The following is a 22,311-nucleotide window of genomic DNA, read 5'->3' on the forward strand; positions in this document are numbered from 1 at the left end:
GGTTCTGGAACAACTGATTAAGAACCTTATTTTTAAATGGGAGGACAGATGTAAACATGAGTGTATTGCACACGAACACACACACAGATGCTACAAATGTGCTTTAGCCTAAAATATCATTGCACTTGCTCAGTGGTAGTGTCATACACAATAGAGTCTTGGCACAAAGGAATTGTGATTGTGCTGTTTACAGAATTCTACATGGATTAAAGGAATGTCAATAATAAAACATGTTCTAGAAGGAGATGAAATATATTCATGGGTAGATTTTGAGCTCTGGGGGGATTTGGAATTTAATTATTCAGTTCAGGATTCTATATTTCTATTTTTCACAAATAGAAAACTAGTGATACATGCATTTTTAACCATATAATCCCCATTCAATTTACAGAAATTGAGTTTCTTAAGACCACAGCAAATATTCAAAAGATGCAAAACCACTTGAATGCAACCGATGAAATAGGACACTATTCACCATGAATATATTAAGGCTCTGGAAGCTACCCCTGGGTGTGGAGCGCTTAGAAGCCACAGTTAGGAGACTGTCTGGACACACTGAAAAATAATTTCCAGAGACAAAAACACCCTTTAAGATGAGAAGACGCTCTTTATCTAACGTCACATTTAACTATAAAGTCAAAATAAACATGATACTAAAATATCAATACTATTTATCATAGAATTTCCCCAACATAAAGGATAGGCAGAAAAATATCTCAAAATATACTCCTTTACGTTTAAATTTACCACAGACTCACTGACGAAAGTCTTTCATGCATCACACTATCAAATAATCTTTATCATACGTAAGAATAGATATATAGTCACAAACCATAAACTTTTTTCATGTAAGATCATTTTAAGAAAAATGATTTGGTGATGCTCTCAGTGGTGAAACAGTCCATTTATTTAAGAAGCCAAGGACCTTTTTGATAGGGTTAACCAATACCCCATACCAAGCAAGAGCAGCAATGCCTTAGTAATCCTATGGAGAATTAATCGGTCTCCACCCTCCCAGGAAGAATTATGATTATGCGTAGTGCTTAAAAGCTTTTGCAAGGGAGAGAAAACGCAACGTGCTTCTTGGAAACCAAACCCCTCCCCCGCACTGTACTGCTCGCCCTAGGGCGTCTACAGGCCGTCGCCCACCCCACCACCCTCCCTGCGCTGGGATACGGAATTCCATCCCAAAAAGACCTGGTCCATTCCCAAGACTGGTCCAGACACCTGTTTACTTGTGCCCAAGCAGTGGTGGCTCGGGTTAAGCAAAGGCGACGGTTACCCCTCTGGTCCCTGCCAAGCCCCGCGGCCCGGGCGCGGGGAACCACATACCTTTGTACCTCTCCAGGACATCCTCGTAAGCCTGGAGGTACTCCTGCTCCTCCACGTACAGGTAAGCGGCTGGGGATAGGTACCCCGCCATGCCCAAGTCTACCTAAGCGACGACTGGCCAATTCCCCTCTCCCGCTCGAACCCCGGACAGGATCGCAGTCAGCAAGATGCAGCCTTGGTAATGGAAACGCGGAAGGAGGGCAGGCTGGGGGAGGGCGCCGGGGCGCAGAGCTAGGGACGCAGAGCCGGGGGAGCAGAGCCAGAGCCAGCCGGGGAGACGCCCAAGCCCCCTGGCGGACCGCGGGTGCGGGGCCGCCCGGCGCCCAGGAGCCACCGTCCTCTCAGGTTTCAGCAGCGGCCAATCTCGGCGAGCCCGGGGGCGGCGACCGGCAGCGCCACGCCGCGCTGAGGAGAGCGGGACCCGGCGGGGACAGGCGGAGGGCTGCGGGCGCCGGGACCCTCGGAGGCCGAGGCGGCCGCCACCCTGGCTCTGCGCTGGGCGCCTGCTCGGAGCCGGGAGGACGCGCGCGCTGCCTCCGCCCGGGATGCTGCGCGGCGCATCTGCGGCATTTCCTGGCCGCCGCGCCGCAGACACTCGCCCGCGCCCCGGGGAGAGGAAGGGAGGGCACAGCGGGGGAGAGAGGAGGGCGGGCGGAAAGGAGGGGGCGAGGCGGCGGTCAGCGCCCCGGCTGGCTCGGCTCCGGCCCGCGCCGCCCGGCCCCTCCCGCAGGCAGCCCCGCGGCGCCCGGGCCCCTCTCCGGCCCGCCCACCGGGTCCACCGCGCGGCCAAGCCCGCCCACCCCGGACGCTGGCTGGCCGGCCCGGGTCCCAAGGGCGAGGTTTCTATTTGGGACCCACAACAGGTGCCTGGGAAACAAAGCCGCGGATCGCGCCACCCGCGCGCGCAGCCCCCGCGAGGCTCCCGGGAGAAGAGTGGGAAATACTCTTCGATCCGGCCGGTGTCACAGAAGGACGAGGTCGCTGGGACAGCGCGCGGGGCAGAGCCGGGGGTCCGCGCCCCAGGCGCATCTGGGGGCGGGCGGGGGTCCTGACAGCCTGGAGACGCCTGCGCCTGCGCGCCCGCCGCCCCGCGGCCCGGGGACCAGCCGGCGGTCCCTCCCTTCCGCCCCCCAGAGCCGGCCCGCGCATCTGCCGCGGCCACAGCCTGAGTCGATTCACAGCACCCGTCTCACTTTGCCACCTCCCTCCTTCTCCCTACCGTTATTCACCCCACACAGCACTGGTCTCCACTGAATGTGAGTAAAATGGGTACAATTCCCTTCGCTTTGGCATCTATCGTATACTAAAGTGGTGAGTTTAAGAGTCCACTGGAGAAATCGGTTGGTACCCAGACATGTAAGCAGGTGTGTTTAAGAGGACTGACAGAAGTCAGCCAGCCTTGGAAGGAATCCTGGCTCCTGACTAACTATGTGACGTGGCCAAGTTACTTATCCTGTCTTCATCAGGATAATCATATAATAAAGTTCATCATATATCATCATATCATAAAGTTGTGATATCTCAACTTTATGATAACTTTATAAGTGTTAGCTGTTGTTGTTATTATTATTAGATGAACCAGCTCATTGTTGACTCTGATTTATGACAACTTCACCTGTGCCCACATCTCCCCTTGCTATTTTTTCTTTCATAAGTACTGATTTTTGTCCTTGATGATTCTTTTTTTTCAATGATGTGAATCTGGATCATTTTCCATGAATTGTTAGATGGGAATGAGTACTCTTGGAAAACTGTATACTCTTGATAAAACTTACTTGAGTTAGAATTGGAAAGCTTTACTTCTCATCAGTAATTGGCCTATTTTTGTTACTCCAAACAGAGCAAGACCACACTTCTCTTTTCTGTCCTGACCTCTGATCTGAGTTTGATCCACTAAGCCTTTAGGATCACTAGAGTTTTCTTGCAACTTGGCATGTATTTATGTACACATTAGTTCATGAAGTAACAAACAGGGATCATATGGGACACCTTCTGGAAATGAAAGGGTTAGTAATTCGATCCCTAAGAGTCATCCCATATACAGACCACATATATACAAATGGAGATCTCTCAAAACTCTCTTGTCTCCCTCACAGTGAGTAAGGTCATTAAGGGCATAGTCTGATCCTTCATCAGAAATTGACACCCAGTAGCACCCAGTTTTGTGAATACAATCACTCCACACTGCAGTGATTTTAACTGTCTGTTGGAGGAACCAGTCAAAATGAACAAGCAGCATTTGGGGTTGTTGGTAAGAACAGCCTTTACCCCATGCATTCTTGAAAAGATAATAAAGGATCAATCTGCTAATAATAATAGTGTATTCCATAGGGAAGGAGCAAAAGCAGAGCAGTTAAGAGCTTGGCCTCTGGAGTCAAGATGGCCTGAATTCAGATCCTAGCTCAACCACTTCCTATGACCTTGGGAAGAGTATCTCCTCTCTCAGCAGATTTCTGGACTGAAAAATGGGGGAAATAATAGTACCTACTTCATAAAATTGTTGGGAAACCTAAATGAAATAACATATTAGGTGCTTATGAGAGCATCCAGCCATCAGTCAGCTGTCACTTATAGAGCATTTTCCATGTGCCAGGGAATCTGCAAAATGTTTTGCATTTACTACTTTAATCACCACAGCCATGATCTTTTGATAGAGGAAATGAAGCTGAGAAATGTTCAGTAAGTTGTCCAAGAAAACACAACTGGTTCATGATAGAGGAAGAATTAAAGTCCAAAGTCCGACTCTGCCAAGGTCCTTCCATTCTAACTTCAAAGAATTCACATGGGTCAAATATCCATACTTTAAAATAACACTGTCACTAACAAACCATGTACCTTTACAGGCACTTCAAGACTGAAAACCCCAACTTACAGTATCCTGCAAGTAAGAACAGTAGATCTGTCTTACGATGATGTTAAAGGCATTTACAGTGGGTACAAAGCCCCTTTCTTTCCATGTTACCATGTCATTCTCACCTTGACCCTGAGAGATCAGAAGGGCGTATATTATAGATTTTAAAATGAAGACACTACAATAAATGCAAAAGCACTTTTAAAAATATAAGTATCAGACATGTGACACCATCACCAAAAAGACTTTCGGAAATGTACATCTGATTATGTCATTGCACTGCTTAAAAATCTTCAGGTGATTCCCCACCAGTTACAGCATAAATAGTCCTATCTCCTTGGAATTGTCCAAAAGCACCCTTACAGTTTCTGCTCTTCCCTACAAATCCCAGGCTTTAGCTACACAGATGACTTGCAGTTTCCATTTGAACTCATCTCCCTGCTGTGTTCCTGTAGCTCCATCCCTCGGAAGTGGCCTTCCCTTTCACTCTAGTCCATCAAGCTCGTTAAATCTCCCCTCAGAAGGTGATCCTCTCAAAAGGTGATCCCCTCAGGAACCTCTCAGGAACCTCCCATGCCTCCCTCTCCATCCAAGGTCATTAGATTCTCCACTGGGTTCTTTTAATACAGGTACTCACAGCCATTACAGCTATTCTCTCACCCGTATTGTAACTGTCTCACAGCACATCCATGGTCATGTTAGACTAGAACTTCTTTCAAGGCAGAACTGTGTGCTTATCTTCATTTTATTCCAGAGGCTTAATAAATATGTATTAAATGTGAATGACTTAAGGGATTCCCCCTGACCATATGGTCTTTTTGACTCTAGACATTTTCATTCTATTTTATTTTTATGACCTTAAAAACAAATAAAAATATGAGACTTTCAATTCCTTTATTACTAAGTAACGAACATGCTGGATGGACATCCTCACACCATTTCTGACCCTTGCCCTGTCTCCTACTAGGGATGAACTTCACCGACGGGCCGAGTTTCAGGCCAAGTGTGAAAATGCCTAATAAAATGAGAAGTTGAAATCTGAATGGTATGTTTTCCAACTACCCACTGCACCAAATGCCCTCAGATGCCCTGTTCCCTTATCCTCACGCTGGATGATCTGTGGCAAATTTAACACAAAATCTATCTGGATTTCACAGTTCAGCCACATGACAATGAAACAGATATTTGCAGACTGGCCCCTGAGCCTATGCTGGGGCCAGTGATGAAATGATTATGATTTGTGTAGCAATAGCCAATTTACCAATATTTATTTTAAACACAGTAAGTAGTACATGTCCATACTAGGGCTGCATATTCTGTTTGTTGTTTTATTTTGTTTTGTTATATTTTTGAAGAATTGATATAATCTTAAAAGTATGTAGCTCAGAGGTCTCCAGTGCACCAACTACCAGTAACTTCATAGTAAACCTTTTACAATGAGTAAGACATGGCCCCTGCCCTCCCAGAGCCTACAGTCTACTGACCCCAGCACCCGCTTGTCCACTGCACCCAGCAGAACCCCCAGGTCCTCCATTCCTTCCCTACCAGCAGTGTACACCAACCTCTACTACCACCAGCCTCTACTGACTTCCTGTCTTTTAGTTTATATAACCTCATTCCCCCTGACAAACATATGCCCCTCCTTCTCTCATAAACCTTCCTTCACTACCAAAAGCAAAATACCCGTCTCTGCCACCTCTATCAAAACTCTCAAGCCAGAAGGACCTTGTACCTTCCGTAAAAACGCAAAGGACAGGCATCCCAGGCTTTCTACAAAGCCCCAGCAATTTCTCACGCCCCCGCCTTTCACCCATCTTCCCTTTCTGCTGAGCCAAATATCTGGTACCCTGGTTCTGGCACTGTCTACTCCACTCCCTTGGGGGTATCTTGACAGGGCAAGGAATCAGGCCTCGGTGACCAAACACTTTCTGGTACTCGTCCAGCTCTGCGCCCTCTCCCAGGCCACCCCTGCCCACTCTCACTTGGCTCCCAAGCTCTCTCCATCCTCCCTCCACCCCATTCTCCCCCTCCACCCGCCTCTTCGAAGGCCTGGGTGAGACCAGCCAGCAGCTCACAACAGAAGCCAGAAGAAGCTCAAAGCTGTTGCCCCAGAAACCTGGACTAGAGAATGGCTGGCTGGGCCCTGTTTGTTTTTCCCGTAATCAGAAAATCCCACTGGGGGACACTAGGGGGACTCTCAGCCGCCATGATGGCTGGGACCTGAGCTAGTCCCCTCCAGCACCCCCCCACCCCCGAAGAAGGACAAGTACCAACTTTGCATGATGGTGGGAGGCAAAAGAAACTGAGTGGGAAGGGGCCTGGGGGAGAGAGTGGGGGAGGGGGGAGAGGCCCGATCTGCTGCAGAAACCAACTCCAATAAACACCTGGCCTTTGGCCTTTGCAAGAGAGCTCCCGAAGACACACCCCCAACCTACCCCATTACCATTTCTGAGAAAAAAATTGAGGAACAACCACCCCAGAAAGCACAGCTCACATACACACAAACCACACAGGCACTGCAGGCAAAGGGGGGTATAGATTTCCACAGTAGGCTCAGCTTTCAGCCAAGTAAAACAAGCCATCACTTCTGGGACCTAAAGGCAGTGCAAGGGAACACCGGGTAACAGAACAGAAACACTGGCCCCTCCCAGGTATTAATTAATCAGGGATGCATGATGGCTAAACCCTCAAAAGCACCAGGAGCAGAAGCTGCTACAAATGCTGACAGAGATGCTACACTTAAAACACACACACACACACACACACACAAAATCGCATCCAGGTTGCTAAAATACCCTCCGCAATTCTGGGTACCAGAACCCAGGAATCTACCCCCCCCACCGCCGCCCCTGTTAAATGTGGTCGCTCAGAGCTTCTATGCAAACATGGAAACGAAGCTTCCAGCAAACACACCGGGAATCACTGAGTTAATACTTTCAGATTGGCACGGGGGCGACTGCACATAAATAGGAAACTTCAATGCAGATGCCTGTAAATATCTCCTTGGTTTCAAAGGTATCGATTCCTCCAACTAGAAGACAGGGCCAAACAGCTTAGTCACCAACAGGCAGGGCCAATCGCTCTTCTGATAAATCGGGACAGAAAGTCATCCTCCTCCTCCACCTTGAGCGCAGATCTCTGCCCAGAGCATCAGCTCCCAGCCAGACAGGGCCCCCGGGGATTCCATGGGTGAATTTCTGCAACTCTCCTCGCACCTCCCTCTATCCCCTGCCCCCGCCCCCACTTGCTCTTACCTGCTATCCTAAGCACTGCCCTCTCCGCGGGGTCCAGCACCGAGCCCCCGTGGATCTTTCTTTTCGATCTCTCATGTTTAGGCAAATTCCAGGGTAAGGTATCTCCAGGAGCTGGAGATGCAGAGCCAGATTTCTGGCTGAAATCATCTTCATCGGAAAAATCCGCAGAGGAAGACATCGAGCAGCGGTAGGACGCGTTCCCGGAACTCTACAGGGGATGACACAGAAAAAAGCATCAACAGCAAAACACTCACGTCGGCTCGTCCATCTCAGCAGCCCCCTCCCTGCCCCCAAACGGAGTCCGGCATCCTGCATCATCTTCAGCGCGGACGGGGGACCCACACCAGAACCGACACCCAGGGCTCACCATCTTCCCTGGGCCACGGCTCCGACACCAGCCGCAAGCCCCGGGCAGCTCCAGTTCATGGAAGATTTGCACCCAAGTGTGTGGCCTGCGGTCCGGCCACCAGCTCACAAATGACTGGCCCAACAATGAAGCCAGAATCCACAGCCTTCCTGTTACAAACCTATAGTATTTGGCTCCCCCACCAGGCCAGGACCGATATTTTCCATTACTAGCCTGCTGCTTAATTCATTAACGCAACTCACTCCAAGTTGCAAAAACAAAGCACAAATGCAGGATGCTGAGTCCCAATTCCTTTCCGTTTCCAGTCGGAGTCTCTCCTCTAACCAGGTTTGAGCCCCTCGTCCTCTTTAGTTAATTTTCTTCCTGAGCTTGAAGCTGGCTCCCAGAAGAGAGCAAGGAGGGAGGAAGGGCTGATTCTGAGAAGAGCCTTGTCTGAAGACCGGGAGGACACAAAAGACTGTTTTCAGAAGCCGAAGGCAGCGCCAATAAACAAACATCTGAACTCAGCTTAGAGTTCTTGAGATCATTTAAACTACTAGCAAAGTAACAGCTGCCAGTGACGGAAATGAGAATGATACAGCAACTCCCCTCCGCCCCGGTCATTACACAGTGAAATGAGAAACGTGAGGCTTTGACCCACATGCTTGGCCTGACCTCAGTCTCCCTTCCAGGAACAGGAGCCGGTCTGCAGGGCATATCTCGCATTAAAGGGCTCTGTCTTCTCCACAGGGAAAAGGCACCAGACATTATCCCTTCCTCCTTGGTTGAGTTAAGTTTGTGATGATTTAGGGAGCCACCAGCTTACCATGGAAACGAGGATGCTGACTATCTGTGCTGTGAATAGGGTTCTAAACAAGATAAGCATCCAAGGGAAATCTTCACTTCCCCATTTAGAACTTTGCTGAGGCTGAAGATGCAAAACTGGTGTAACTCGAATTCCTGAAATGGAACTTGCAGCCTCAGATTCCTACGAAGCCAGTGGCAGGCAGGAATCAGTGAGGCGTGCTCCCATCAGAGTAGAAACCCTGGGCTGCTCACAAAAGCAGTGGTGACGCAGCAAAAACAGGCTGTGTGACAACATCCCAAGGCGTGTGGAATAAACCAGAAGTGAATCAGGACCTCGCCTCCATCTATTCAGGCCTTATTCACTTCTAGTGGCCAACACCATCATTTTTCTTTTGTCGTTTTTTTTTTTTTTTTTTTGGAGTAAAATTGCTCTACAATGTTGTGTTAGTTTCTGCTGTACAATGAAGTGAATCAGCTATATGTATACCTATATCCCCTCCCTCTTGGACCTCCCTCCCACCACCCCCCCATCCCACCCATCTAGGTTGTCACAGAGCACCGAGCTGAGCTCCCTGTGCTATACAGCAGGTTCCCACAAGCTATCTATTTTACACATGGTAGTGTATTTATGTCAAACCTAATCTCCCAATTCATCCCACCCTTCTCTTCCACCCCATGTCCACATGTCCATTCTCTACGTCTACGTCTCTATTCCTGCAAATAGGTTCATCTGTACTATTTTTCTACATTCCACATATATGCGTTAATATACGATATTTGTTTTTCTCTTCCTGGCTTACTTCACTCTGTATGGCAGACTCTAGGTCCATCCACCTCTCTACAAATGACCCAATTTCGTTCCTTTTTATGCCTGAGTAATATCCCATTGTATATATGTATCACATCTTCTTTATCCATTCATCTATCGTTGGACATTTAGGTTGTTTCCATGTCCTGGCTATTGTAAATAGTGCTGCAATGAACACTGGGGGACATGTGTCCTTTTGAATTATGGTTTTCTCAGGGTATATGCCCAGTAGTGGGATTGCTGGGTCATATGGTAGTTCTAGTTTTAGTTTTTTAAGGAATCCAACACCATCATTTTAAAAGTACACATACTATTTCCTGTAAAGTGTCTAAGATTTATCTTTAGCTTTATTCTTTCCCCCCAAAAGCAGTCTTCCATTTTACTTTGCATGAAATGTCATCACCTTGGTTAATTATTAACTTATTTAGATTTTGTGTGTTTTCCCAGTGGCAATCATGTACTACGCAAATAAATAAATAAAATTGACTTTCTGTATTCGCTGGAGTCCACAGAGAGTTGTGAGGAGCATTAAGTCAGTCACAGGATGCTATCAATCTACTTTATTTTCCATGCTTTTCTGAAAATTCATCTTGAACTCTCTGAGGCTGTGTTGCTGGCTGGATCAGTGAAAAAGGATGACATTCTTAAAGACTTTTTCAAAAGGGTATTGGGTTTCCTTGGTTGCCTTCTGTCTTCCTTAAAATGGCTTCCTACCTGTCCTTATGAAAGGTCATCTTTTATCTGTGAGCTTGTATTTCTTGTTTCCTAGACTCTTTCAGTGAGGATAGTAATTTGATTGTTTATCTTTACAGACAGACTTGGGGAATAACTGTTAAAGGACTGCCCCCATACAAAAATCCCTGGTTACTGATTTTTGTAGACAGAGTAAATTGTTTTAATGGTTAGCATCTCAGCTGATGGAACAGCAAAATGTGATTTATGCCATGACATAAACACCACTCATCACACATAGCCAGATGGGAACAGTTACTACCCTGGACCCAAGGGTGTTGACTGGTGCAGCCTCTAATCTGGACGCGTCCTTGGTAAATGGATAAGAGAGAAAGGAAGACAAGACAATCAGCAACACCTCTTTCAACAACATGGCACAGGGAAATACGGACACACGCAGACAGAGGAAAAGCACGCTGACTTATACACGGCAAAGTCTCTCCCCTGGCTACGTGACTTGAGCGTTTTAACCATTAAAGTATTCAATTTTTCCCCACAATAATTTTCATGAAGACTTTTTAAATATAAGGTAAACTATACAAAATTAGGCCCATTTGAACCTTGGAAATTGAGAATCGATTTTTTTTATCATTTATATGTTTTGTATTCTGAGAATTACCTTTTTTTTTTTTTAATTTATTTATTTTATTTATGGCTGTGTTGGGTCTTCGTTTCTGTGCGAGGGCTTTCTCCAGTTGTGGCAAGCGGGAGCCACTCTTCATCGCGGTGCGCGGGCCTCTCTCTATCGCGGCCTCTCTTGTTGCGGAGCACAGGCTCCAGACGCGCAGGCTCAGCAATTGTGGCTCACGGGCCCAGCCGCTCCGCAGCATGTGGGATCTTCCCAGACCAGGGCTCGAACCCGTGTCCCCTGCATTGGCAGGCGGATTCTCAACCACTGCGCCACCAGGGAAGCCCTGAGAATTACCTTTTAATTCACTTTTGAATTTTTAGACATATGCACTCTTCGGTATAGAAATTTCTTTTTTTTTTTTTTAGCCTTATTTGGTTGCTTTATTTAATTTGAAGTTTCTTTTTTTCTCGGTAGTGTTTGTTTGAAGTTGGCTCTTTAGCAGCCAATGAGGTAGAGACTAAATTGGCCACCTTTTAAGGGCTACTGAATTTAGTCTTTTAGGCTACAAGTGTGTGATTCAGTAAATGCGCTTACTTTAGTGAATGAAAGGTTGTCTGTGGTTTCTGTCTTCAAATTTTGGGAAATTATATTTGGAATCAATAAATTTTCATTCACTGTTATGTCAGTGGCATTCATATCAATGAATAAAGTAGACTTTATAAAACAAGCATTCCAGGTGGGATGCTGAAAATTCTGTCACTAACCTGTTCTTTCCTAGTAACAGGCAAACTGGCTGATCAGATAGCCGATTTTTTTGGTTTCTTTTTTGTTGTTAATTCTTTTTTTATTGAAGTATAATTGATTTACAATGTTGTTAGAGGATTCTTTTTCAGATTCTTTTCTCTGAGAATGGATTAAAATGAAGCTGCTTTGAAGTCAATTGACCCTCTAAAACTGTTCTTTATTGATTTCAAATGACTTGCCAATTCACGTCTCCACCTTTGGGGGTTAGAGGAATGAGTGTGAGAGTACAGTTCTCCTTTCTTATGGAAAAAGCAAACATTCTCTGACCCAAAGTCCAGAGCCTAACCTTTGATGTGGGGCTTGGAAGGTAAAACAAAGGAAGAGGGCTCTTGGGACCAGCAAAACCCCGAGTTCCTCCTGTCTCTTTCTCTACTTCTGTTGCTTAAGGTTTGATTCCTGTTAAAATATAAATATCTATGTCCATGACAGAAGATTGGTTAAATAAGTGACAGTATATCCATACAATGGACTACCCTGCAACAATTAAACAAAAATGTTATTGATCTACATTTAGCAAAGTGGGAAGGGTTCATATAGAATGATTCCTTTAAAAAATATCTGTGTGTGTGTATGTGTGTGTGTGTGTGTGTGTGTGTGTGTGTGTAGATAGACAGACAGTAAGATGATTTATAGATGAATAGGTAGATACATGATAGGTAGATAGGTAACTATCTACCAATGTGTAAACAGCAGTTATTTCTGGGTGATGACTAATACTATGAATGAATTTAATTGTATTCCTTATAATTTTTTAATCCAAAACAAATAGTACACAAAAAGATTACTAAGAAGATACTACGTCAAGGGTCAGAGAAAATATCAAAGGTTGTAGGAGGAAATAATTATTTAAGCCAATGTTTTTAACTATTTGAGGCTCACAGACACCTCTGAAAAGTTGATGAAATCTGAGGAAGCCTCTCTTCAGATCAAAGCCCATCAGCAAATACACACAAACTCTGCATGTGATTTTATGGAATTCACTGCCCCAGGTTAAGCCCCCAATTTATAACCATGAACTGTCAACCCCATTTGGCATGTGTGTTGAAAATGGAAAAAAAAAAAGGGGGGGGAAAGAGTGTGGAGTATTCAGAAGAGGAGAAAGGTAATTAGGATAGTAAAGACAAAGTTGGCCCAGGTCATCATGTTTTTAACATTTGGCCTTTTTTTTTTTTTTTTAAATAAAGGACTGTGAAATACCTCTGGCCTGATATTGGATCTCTACAACCAAAACAAAAACAAAAACAAAAAAAAACACTAGGTTGTGAGAAACTAAAAACCCAAGCATTGTGTCTTATTACAACCTACTTATTAAGGCAGTTTGAACAATTGAATTAGATCACCGAAAGCTTTAAAATGACTTTCCTAATTGCCAATTCATTCACATGGTATAAAAACAACCCAAATCTCCTAAAGCCAGGATAATTACATAATGCGACATTTTTAGAAGGGGAACTAAACAATAACTCCTCTAACTGAAACCCCGGTGGGGGATCTGAGACTAATACAATGGAGCTGCCTACCTTGGAAGCTGCCCAGCCTCAGTACCATGAACCAGAGGAAAGCGCCAGGAAGTTGCCTCTGCCCCAAGCAGCAAGAAACAAGTGCAGAGATAAGGCTTCCAGATAAGGCTTCCAGAATCCCAGAGGCTGGAATGTGGTATTTCACAAAACCGCACACCTGCGATTTATGCACATTTCTGTAAGCATAGTTCCAAAAATTTAACCAAAAAGTAAAAATAAAAAGCCTATGAAGAATCAATTAGACAAATCCAGATTGGGGGGCATTCTACAAGATAATCATCCTGGGCTCTTCCAAAAAGGAAAAAGGTCAATGTCACGAAACATACACACCCCCAAAGCAGGGACTCTTCTAAATTTAAAAAGACAACAGAAGCATAACAACAAAGTTATGAACCTTGATGGGAGCCTGTATTTCTTTTTAAGCTGAAAAGACATGTTAGGGACCACGGGGAGAATCTCAACCTGGATCATGGATTGTTTATCAGCTGATATTGGGCAATTACTGTTAATTTTCTAAGGTGTGCTAATGGTATTTCGGTTATGTAGGAACACATCCTTATCTAAACTCATGCTGTCTGCACTTGTTCTCAGTTGTTTCAATAAAAACAGAGAATTGTGTTTATATTGGCATGTAGCAATAGGTTAACAGTAAGTCTTCACTGTACTACTCTCCCAACTTTCCTGTAAATTTGAATATTTTCAAAACGAAGGGTTGGGGAAACACAGAGCAAGGTCTTTTTTGTTTTTTTTTTTTAAGTGTTGCTTAGTCTAGGCCTGTTCTCACAAGATCACATCACCCGGGTCTACATTCATGGTGACAGCACCCAGCTAAGTAATTTCCCATAGCATCTCCTCATAGAAACTTGGAGGAAGCAAGGGGCCGACTTCAAGGGGACCCCAGAGCAAGGTGATCTGCCTGCTTCTGTCCAGATCACAGTTTTAGATGGAAGAATATTAAAAAAGCGCCTCTGTGTTATCCACTTACTACACAATCCAGTGAAAACAAAGTTAGTATAATATCACATAATTTTTTACATTTTATATAAACCCAAAGAAACCACCAAAACTTAGAGTAAGTGAAGATCTAATTTTGTTTAAAATTCCGTTGATTCGGTAAGTACAAATACTAACTTCTTACATATTGCATAAAAATATGCAATCTGGCCCAAGACTATTATTCTATACTAGTTTTTTATTTGGAAATAAGTCCAAAAGCAAGAGCACATTATCTGATTTTAGAAATCCCAAGGAAAACCATCCCTACCACAAAGATATGGTGTAGAAGAAAAGAGTTAAGGAAAATGTAAGAAAATGTGTTTAAACCCTTGAAGACAAAATGACCTATGGAAAAATTCAGGGGTTGCGTGCTTGTTTTAGTTTTACATTTTTTTCAAAACTAGTTGAACAATTCAGGTACTTGCTCATCAAATAAATAACTCCTAATCAGCCTCTTAACTGGAAGCCACCTTTAAATAGTAAAGGGAGGACTCTGGTTTGGCGGGGCCTAGGCTGGCTTTCACTCTCTCCTTTTAGGGGAGATTTGCAGGAGCCATACCGCAAAGAGGAAGGGGAGCCTGGTGAAGCTAGAGAAGACGGTGGGGGGAGTGGTCGAAGGGAGGGGAAGCTGGAAGGTTCTTGTGTCTGAATCAGGGAGGAGTTTTGGGTGAGAGAGTGAATGAAAACCAAGGTTTCCTTCTGGATGGAGAAGCCCAGTTCATCAGCCTCTGAAAGAAGAGCGCTGGGATTCAGGACACAAACGCTCTCTCTCTTATACTCTCCAGGGTGTAAGACTGTGCATTGGTTAGAGTGTTCCTTGGTGTTAGGTTTCCAGGGCAACCGGGCTCACTGATGGGATACAGGCAGGAGGAAGTGCTCCTCGTCACTCTCCGGCAGCTGTGTGGGACGCTCTACAAGGTAAGCACCAAAAACTCATTTCCCGAGGAGCCTGGCCTTGGATTCTAGGCTGTCTTGGCTCAGCTCTAAGGCATTCTGCAAGACTTCCTTCCTTTCAGTTTAACCAGCAAGTTCTAACTCCCTGCATCACTTATTGAGTGACTGCAGTCAGGGGCTGTACTGGGTATTTTCACTCACTATCTTATTTAATACTCACCATAACCCGATAAGGAAACCTCCCCTAAAGGGAGGTTAAGTCACTTGTCCACAGCCATTCTGTCAGTCCAAGGTGGAGCCTGGATTTCCATCTGGGTCCTTTGGACCCCCAAGTGCCCTAGAATGTGGTCCCAGGCCCTCAGAGGAATACAGAACATGCTGACAGCCCTCAACGATCTTACCATGGATGTGGAGAGCCCAAAAGGGTTAGACTTGCTCTGTGTTCAATTCAGTTCAAAGCATGGAAATGACCAGGAGACAGGTGTCAGTTCACAATGAGGAAAAACCATCCAAAAAGATACAACTTCTCAGAAGAGGAAAGGACAGCTGTGGGGGGCAGGGAGCTCCCTCCTACCCAAGGGACCAAGCCTTCACTGAGGAGAACATCACACTGACTCCCTGTTCTTCCAACACCAAGATTCTCTGGTCCTGGGTGCCCTCACACTTCCACAAACCCTCTCTCCAAACAGAGGACAAATAAAAGAAAGACCATGTTAAGTATCAAAACATGAAACTGTATGAAAATTGTAAAAATATTTCAAAAGTACCACCAATTTTTTTGCAAGTCCACCTTAATGAAATCATATTAAAATTATAGAAATAGAGACATCGAGAACTAGTTTGCAGAATCTAAAATATGACACAGATGAACTTATCTATGAAGCAGAAAGAGACTCACAAACATAGAGAACAGACTTGTGGTTGCCAAGGGGGAAGGGGGATAGGGGAGGGAAGGACTGGGAGTTTGGGATCAGCAGATGCAAACCATTATATATAGAATGGATAAACAACAAGGTCTTATTGTATAGCACAGAGAACTATTATATATTCAATAGCCTGTGATATATCATAATGGAAAAGAATATGAAAAAGAAAATAATAGTTTGCATTTGAGCACCTGCAAGTAGTCTTTCCAAACTAAGGAAGGACATTTTAAATAATTTGCCTAAAAGAAAAGCAAAACATAACTCTGAAAATCGTCCCACAACACAGAAACACATTAAGAAGACCAACAAATACTGAAAACATCTCTTTACCTAGAGAATACTTAATGTTATATTTCAAACAGATGTTTATTTACATCAATCAATTAAAAATATATCTTAAGCACCCATAAGCTTCTGCCTTGGAGGAGTTTAACATCCAATTGGGAGAGTAAGCTTATAATTGAATATTATCATTTTATCTTCAAGTATTAGGCTGAAAAAATAAGTCTTCCAGTGGAATAACATAAATTCATACATAAAAATATGGTTTATAGCCTAAAGTCAATTAGGAGAGAGGGGCTGATTCAGGAACAGACTGGAGCATCTCTGGTCCCTTTGGAAGCCAGGATGGAGATGCAGGTGTTCCCCGCCACCTGCCTTCCTCCAACAGTATCATCCAAAACTGGCAATGCTGAGAGATGTGTTGTATTGGCCTGCCATTTTATTTTATTTTAATTTATCTTATTTTATATTTACTGGCTGCACAGCACAGCATGCGGGATCTTAGTTCCCCAAACAGGGATTGAACCTGTGCCCCCTGCAGTGGAAGTGCAAGGTCTTAACCACTGGACCGCCAGGGAAGTCCCTTATTTTATTTTTTTAGAATTTATTTTATTGAAGTATAGTTGATTTACAAAGTTGTGTTAACTTCTGCTGTACAGCACACTGACTCAGTTATACATACATATGCATTCTTTTTCATATTATTTTCCATTTTGGTTTATCACAGGATATTGAATATAGTTCCTCGTGCTATACAGTAGGACCTTGTTGTTTATTCATTCCAGATATAATAGTCTGAATCTGCTAATCCCAAACTCCCAATTCTTGGCAACCACAAGTCTGTTCTCTATGTCTGTGAGTCTCTTTCATAAATAAGTTCATTTGTGTCATATCTTGGATTCCATATATAAGTGATATCATATGGTATTTGTCTTTCTCTTTCTGACTTACTTCACTTAGTATGATAATCTCTAGTTGCATCCACGTTGCTGCAAATGGCATTACCTCATTCCTTTTTATGACTAATATTCCATTGTATATATGCACCACAGCTTCTTATCCATTCATCTGTCCACGGACATTTAGGTTGCTTCCATGTCTTTGGCCTGCCCACTTTTAAAAACTAACGATTGGCAAACATTTAAAAATTGGGAATTTTACATGAAAATACAGATCCTCGAGGTAGTTTCCCCTTTTTAGAAGGAATGCATGCTTTCCAGGCTGATACAGAGCTTACCAGCCTCTTTATCCATTTATGACACCTGCCCCTGCAGGCATCTGACTTTGGGCCCCTGCCATAAATTAAGGCAGGGGTGACATCGTTGCATTCAGAGATTACGAAATGATAGGGGGTGGGGGGGAATGTAGGGATAATGGTAATCAATAAAAAGGGGCTGGCAGTTTAAAAATAAAGGAGAAGAGAACTGAAGAGGAGGCTACAAAACAAAACCAAAAGAAGAAGGCTACCAAAGATCTCAGTTAAATTAGTGTCAAACAGAAATGGGTGATGCCATTCCTACTGACGCCCCTGTGCTGATCTCATTCTGCTCCATCCCCAGTAACCCTGGAAACAGGACCCACTGTATGACTCTGGAAGTGCTGGCCCATGAGCTCCGTGAATCTAGCTGGACCACCCCGCCCCCAACTACTGCTGAGCCCTCTGGTTTTGTTCCTGCCCCTCCCCATGCACAAGCCTGCTCCCCACATGTTCCTCCCACCCTGATCTAGGTCAGGGGGAAGCTTGGATGCCAAGCTCTTCAGACAGCCAGGACACGGCTCTGACTTCCACTGGTAAGAAGACGTGGGCTATGATCACACCCGCGTAACCCTAAGGTATTAGCACAGGATGTTTGCAGAGACCAAACCCCAACTACCATCCATACTGTTAGCCATAAAGTTAAAGATATGTGCATGACCTGCCAAGTATTGAATGTCGGGGAAAAGCTTTACAACCTTGGAAAACTGCTTGGCCTTTCTGGGCTTTGGTTTGCTCATCCGAGAAATAGGAGATGCAACAGTACAGAAGACACAGGGCTGGGGGGTTGGCAGAATAAGCAATACTTGAAAAGCACCCAACACATAGAGACCATTCAGCAAACCTGAGCATCACGTGATGTAACCTATTCACATCCTTACCCTATCATACCTTATTCCACAATGGGTAGTATTAAGGTAACTAATAAGAAGATGGTGGGGAGTGGGGAGAAGGCTGTGTGATCCAGGGGCAGAGCACTAAGTCCAGTTAAGCCTATACAACTGTCACTCCAGGAAACTGGAAACAACAAACAGACACGGAGACTGGAAGTGACTGGAACTAGGTCACATTAACAGCCGCTCTCAGGAGGCAGACCCATGTCATCCCCACATCTGTCCTTCCCAACCTTGGTTACTGAGCCTTCAGCCCTTTGGGATGCCCTTGTATCTTTCCAATGCATTCCTCTTTTTTTTCTTTTTTTTTAGGCCACGTCATACAACTTTTGGGATCTTAGTTCCCCAACCAGGGATTGAACCCGGGCCCTCGGCAGTGAAAGCGCGGAGTCCTAACCACTGGGCAGCCGGGGAATTCCCTTTTTTTTCCTTTTAAATTCAAATTTTTTTTCTTTTAAATTCATTGCCTCCATTGTTGGAAACAACAACAAAAACTTAGACAAACATGATCTATGAAAAAAGCAATCCTATTCAATTCTTCCCTGTTGAAACATAAGCAAGGCTATGTCTTTACACCTTCATGTTCATTATGTGTCTTCATTAATGAGACTCCAGATAACAGCTTGTACAAAGCCATTCTCTCACTTCAGTTACTACTGCAATGAAGTGGAAGAATTACTTTTTCATTAAAAGAAAAAAGCTTTTATTATTGAACCAAAGCCAAGTCCATGAAACTTTAAGTACCCGGCTTCCACCGCCTGAGGAAGACAGGGCTGGCTCCATGGCTCCATGTGCTTTCAGTGAAAATAACCCTGTGCCGTGAGCCACACCTGAGTGGGACCAGGGAGCAGGGCCTGACACAAGGAGAGCCACTGCCACAGAGCTGGCTCAGTGGGAAACTCTGCCCAACCAGGATGCTTCACCCTGGAGGGTGGCAACCCAGTCCAATCACAGTGCCACGTGCATTCCAAATGCCCTTCACTGATATTTGAGTTTTCCCAAAGATCCCAACCCCAGAACACTTCAGATCCAGGCAGAACAACCATGTAGTCCAAAGACCCTACATCTACAATAAGGGCCGCCCACGGGTCCTCTGGTCTTTGTAACAGATCTCTCTATCAGAAGGTAATCTGAAAATCTTCCTCACTTTATTCCTAGGGAACTCTAGGTGTCTGGGCAGGAAGCAGAAACAACCTGCATGCATACCTGGCTTTTATTTTCCACAAACCTAAACCTGTTGAGGCTAAGGTTATAGAAAAAAGCAGATAGCAGTGCTATTCACGAGAGCCAAGACATGGAAACAACCTAAATACCCATCGACATAAGAACAGATAAAGAAGATGTGGTATATATACACAATGGAATATTACTCAGTCATAAAAAAGAATGAAATAATACCATTTGCAGCAACATGGATGGAACTAGGGATTATTATACTAAGTGAAGTAAGTCAGAAAGAGAAAGACAATACCACATGATATCACTTATATGTGGAATCTAAAATATGACACAAATGAACTTATCTATGAAACAGAAACAGACTCACAGACATAGAGAACAGACTTGTGGTTGCCAAGGGGGAGGGGGTGGAGGGGTGGACTGGGGGTTTGGGGTTAGTAGATGCAAACTATTACGTATAGAACAGATAAACAACAAGGTCCTAATGTACAGCACAGGGAACTATATTCAATATCCTGTTATAAACCATAATGGAAAAGAATATGAAAAAGAATATACATATCTATAACTGAGTCATTTTGCTGTACAGCAGAAATTAACACAACATTGTAAATCAACTATATTTCAATTAAAAAAAATAATGCCTAAGGCAAAAAAAAATAAAGTTCTCCTTAGTAATAAAGTTCTTATTTCCAAAAAAAGAAAAAGGCAGAGTGCTCTGGAGCAGAAGACTTTCCCAGCCTAAAATCTGTGCCCTTAGGCTAGAGGGAGCATCTGCGGATCCTGGAGATGGGAGTTTCCTGAATCCCAGAAGACGCCCCAGAGACAGGCGGTGCCTGGTGTGTCCAGGGGACAGACTACTGGTCAACCTTTCAAAAGACTGCTGTCCTGAGAGTGAACTGGAGTGGCCTCCTGGGCCTGGGGAGAAGTTATGGGTGGCGGGGGAGGGGGGGCACCTTAACCTGGAGACACACATGTTCCCTCCTATCTGCTGCCACTCTGGCATCTTTCTAAGACCCCAGAACCTTAACACAACTCTAAGGTGGAGGTGGAAGAAGTGAGGACCACCAGGTGCGGCAAGAGGGGAGACTGAGAGTCAGAAACTAAGCTGAGATGAAAAAAAAGAAAGGGGTCTATCTTGTAGACTAAGCTTCAGACTCACTCTGTGGGCACTGCCTGTTTCCTGACTTCAGAACCCCAGTCTCAGGAGTGGACCCCACAACTGTCTGCCAAATGGACCCACTGGCTCAGCAGCCTGGCCTCGGCAGTGGGTCCCAAGGGAGGAGAGACTCAGGAGGAAGCCCTGCCAAGGAGGGCTAGAAATGCCTTGAGGGTCTGTCTGTCTCTCTCTCTCTCACACACACAGCCCACTAACAAAATCACCTCCTGCTCCAACTCCTCCTTTCCAGCACCAGTTTTCATTTTAAGGCTGTTTGAATGACTGTAGAACCAGAGAAGAAAGGAACTTATCTGCTTGCTGTTGCCACCTTATTCCAAAACGGTATTAAGGTAACTAATAAGGAGACAGTGGGAAGAGGGGAGAAGGTGGTTGAGACCCATGAGTTCTCCAGCCAGTACCCCAGAACTAGACATGGGGAGAGCATGGGGTGCTTAGGAAGATCCAGTAGAAGTGGCCGCAGGTGAGGCTGGGGAAGTAGGTGGCAGATGAGGGCCTTACATCCAGCAAATGGTGACACCTGAGCTAAACCACTGTTCTCGGGGATGGAGAGGAGAGGATGGTTTGAGAAGTATTTAGAACTGAAAGTGAGGGGATGGAAAAAGATATTCAATGCAAATGGAAATCAAAAGAAAGCTGGAGTAGCAATTCTCATATCAGAAAAAACAGACTTTAAAATACAGAATGTTACAAGAGACAAAGAAGGACACTACATAATGATCAAGGGATCAATCCAAGAGGAAGATATAACAATCCTAAATATTTTTACACCCAACATAGGAGCACCTCAAGACATAAGGCAAATGCTAACAGCCATAAAAGGGGAAATCAAGAGTAACACAATCATAGTAGGGGACATTAACACCCCACTTTCACCAATGGACAGATCATCCAAAATGAAAATAAATAAGGAAACACAAGCTTTAAATGATACATTAAACAAGATGGACTTAATTGATATTTATAGGAAGTTCCATCCAAACACAACAGAATACACTTTCTTCTCAAGTGCTCATGGAACATTCTCCAGGATAGATAATATCTTAGGTCACAAATCAAGCCTTGGTAAATTTAAGAAAACTGAAATCATATCAAGTACCTTTTCTGACCACAACGCTATGAGACTAGATATCAATTACAGGAAAAAATCTGTAAAAAATACAAACACATGGAGGCTAAACAATACACTACTTAATAACCAAGAGATCACTGAAGAAATCAAAGAGGAAATCAAAAAATGACACAAATGACATTGAAACAAATGACAATGAAACAAATGACAATGAAAACACGATGACCTAAAACCTATGGGATGCAGCAAAAGCAGTTCTAAGAGGGACGTTTATAGCAATAAAATCCTACCTCAAGAAACAAGAAACATCTCAAATAAACAACCTAACCTTACACCGAAAGCAATTAGAGAAAGAAGAACAAAAAAACCCCAAAGTTAGCAGAAGGAAAGAAATCATAAAGATCAGAGCAGAAATAAATGAAAAAGAAATGAAGGAAACAATAGCAAAGATCAATAAAACTAAAAGCTGGTTTTTTGAGAAGATAAACAAAATTGATAAACCATTAGCCAGATTCATCAAGAAAAAAAGGGAGAAGATTCAAATCAATAGAATTAGAAATGAAAAAGGAGAAGTAACAACTGACACTGCAGAAATACAAAAGATCATGAGAG

The 22,311-nt window shown here is 44.2% G+C and overlaps 1 protein-coding gene across 22 annotated transcripts in view; it reads right to left on the bottom strand.

Annotated features, from left to right (window-relative positions):
* DST (dystonin) overlaps positions 1-22,311 on the bottom strand; it is a 510,328-nt gene that overhangs the window by 396,231 nt on the left and 91,786 nt on the right. For 14 of the 22 annotated variants that reach the window (XM_059939019.1, XM_059939025.1, XM_059939006.1 and 11 more), the window contains exon 4: positions 7,438-7,645. In XM_059939019.1, coding sequence (XP_059795002.1) covers positions 7,438-7,645 — 208 coding nt within the window. Of the gene's footprint in view, positions 1-1,332; positions 1,932-7,437; positions 7,646-7,804; positions 7,866-22,311 lie in introns of those variants that run through there. The other 8 variants (XM_059939022.1, XM_059939021.1, XM_059939023.1 and 5 more) reach the window with 3 other exon arrangements.

This window comes from Balaenoptera ricei, chromosome 11 (genome assembly GCF_028023285.1).
Source record: "Balaenoptera ricei isolate mBalRic1 chromosome 11, mBalRic1.hap2, whole genome shotgun sequence".
NCBI lineage: Eukaryota > Metazoa > Chordata > Mammalia > Artiodactyla > Balaenopteridae > Balaenoptera > Balaenoptera ricei.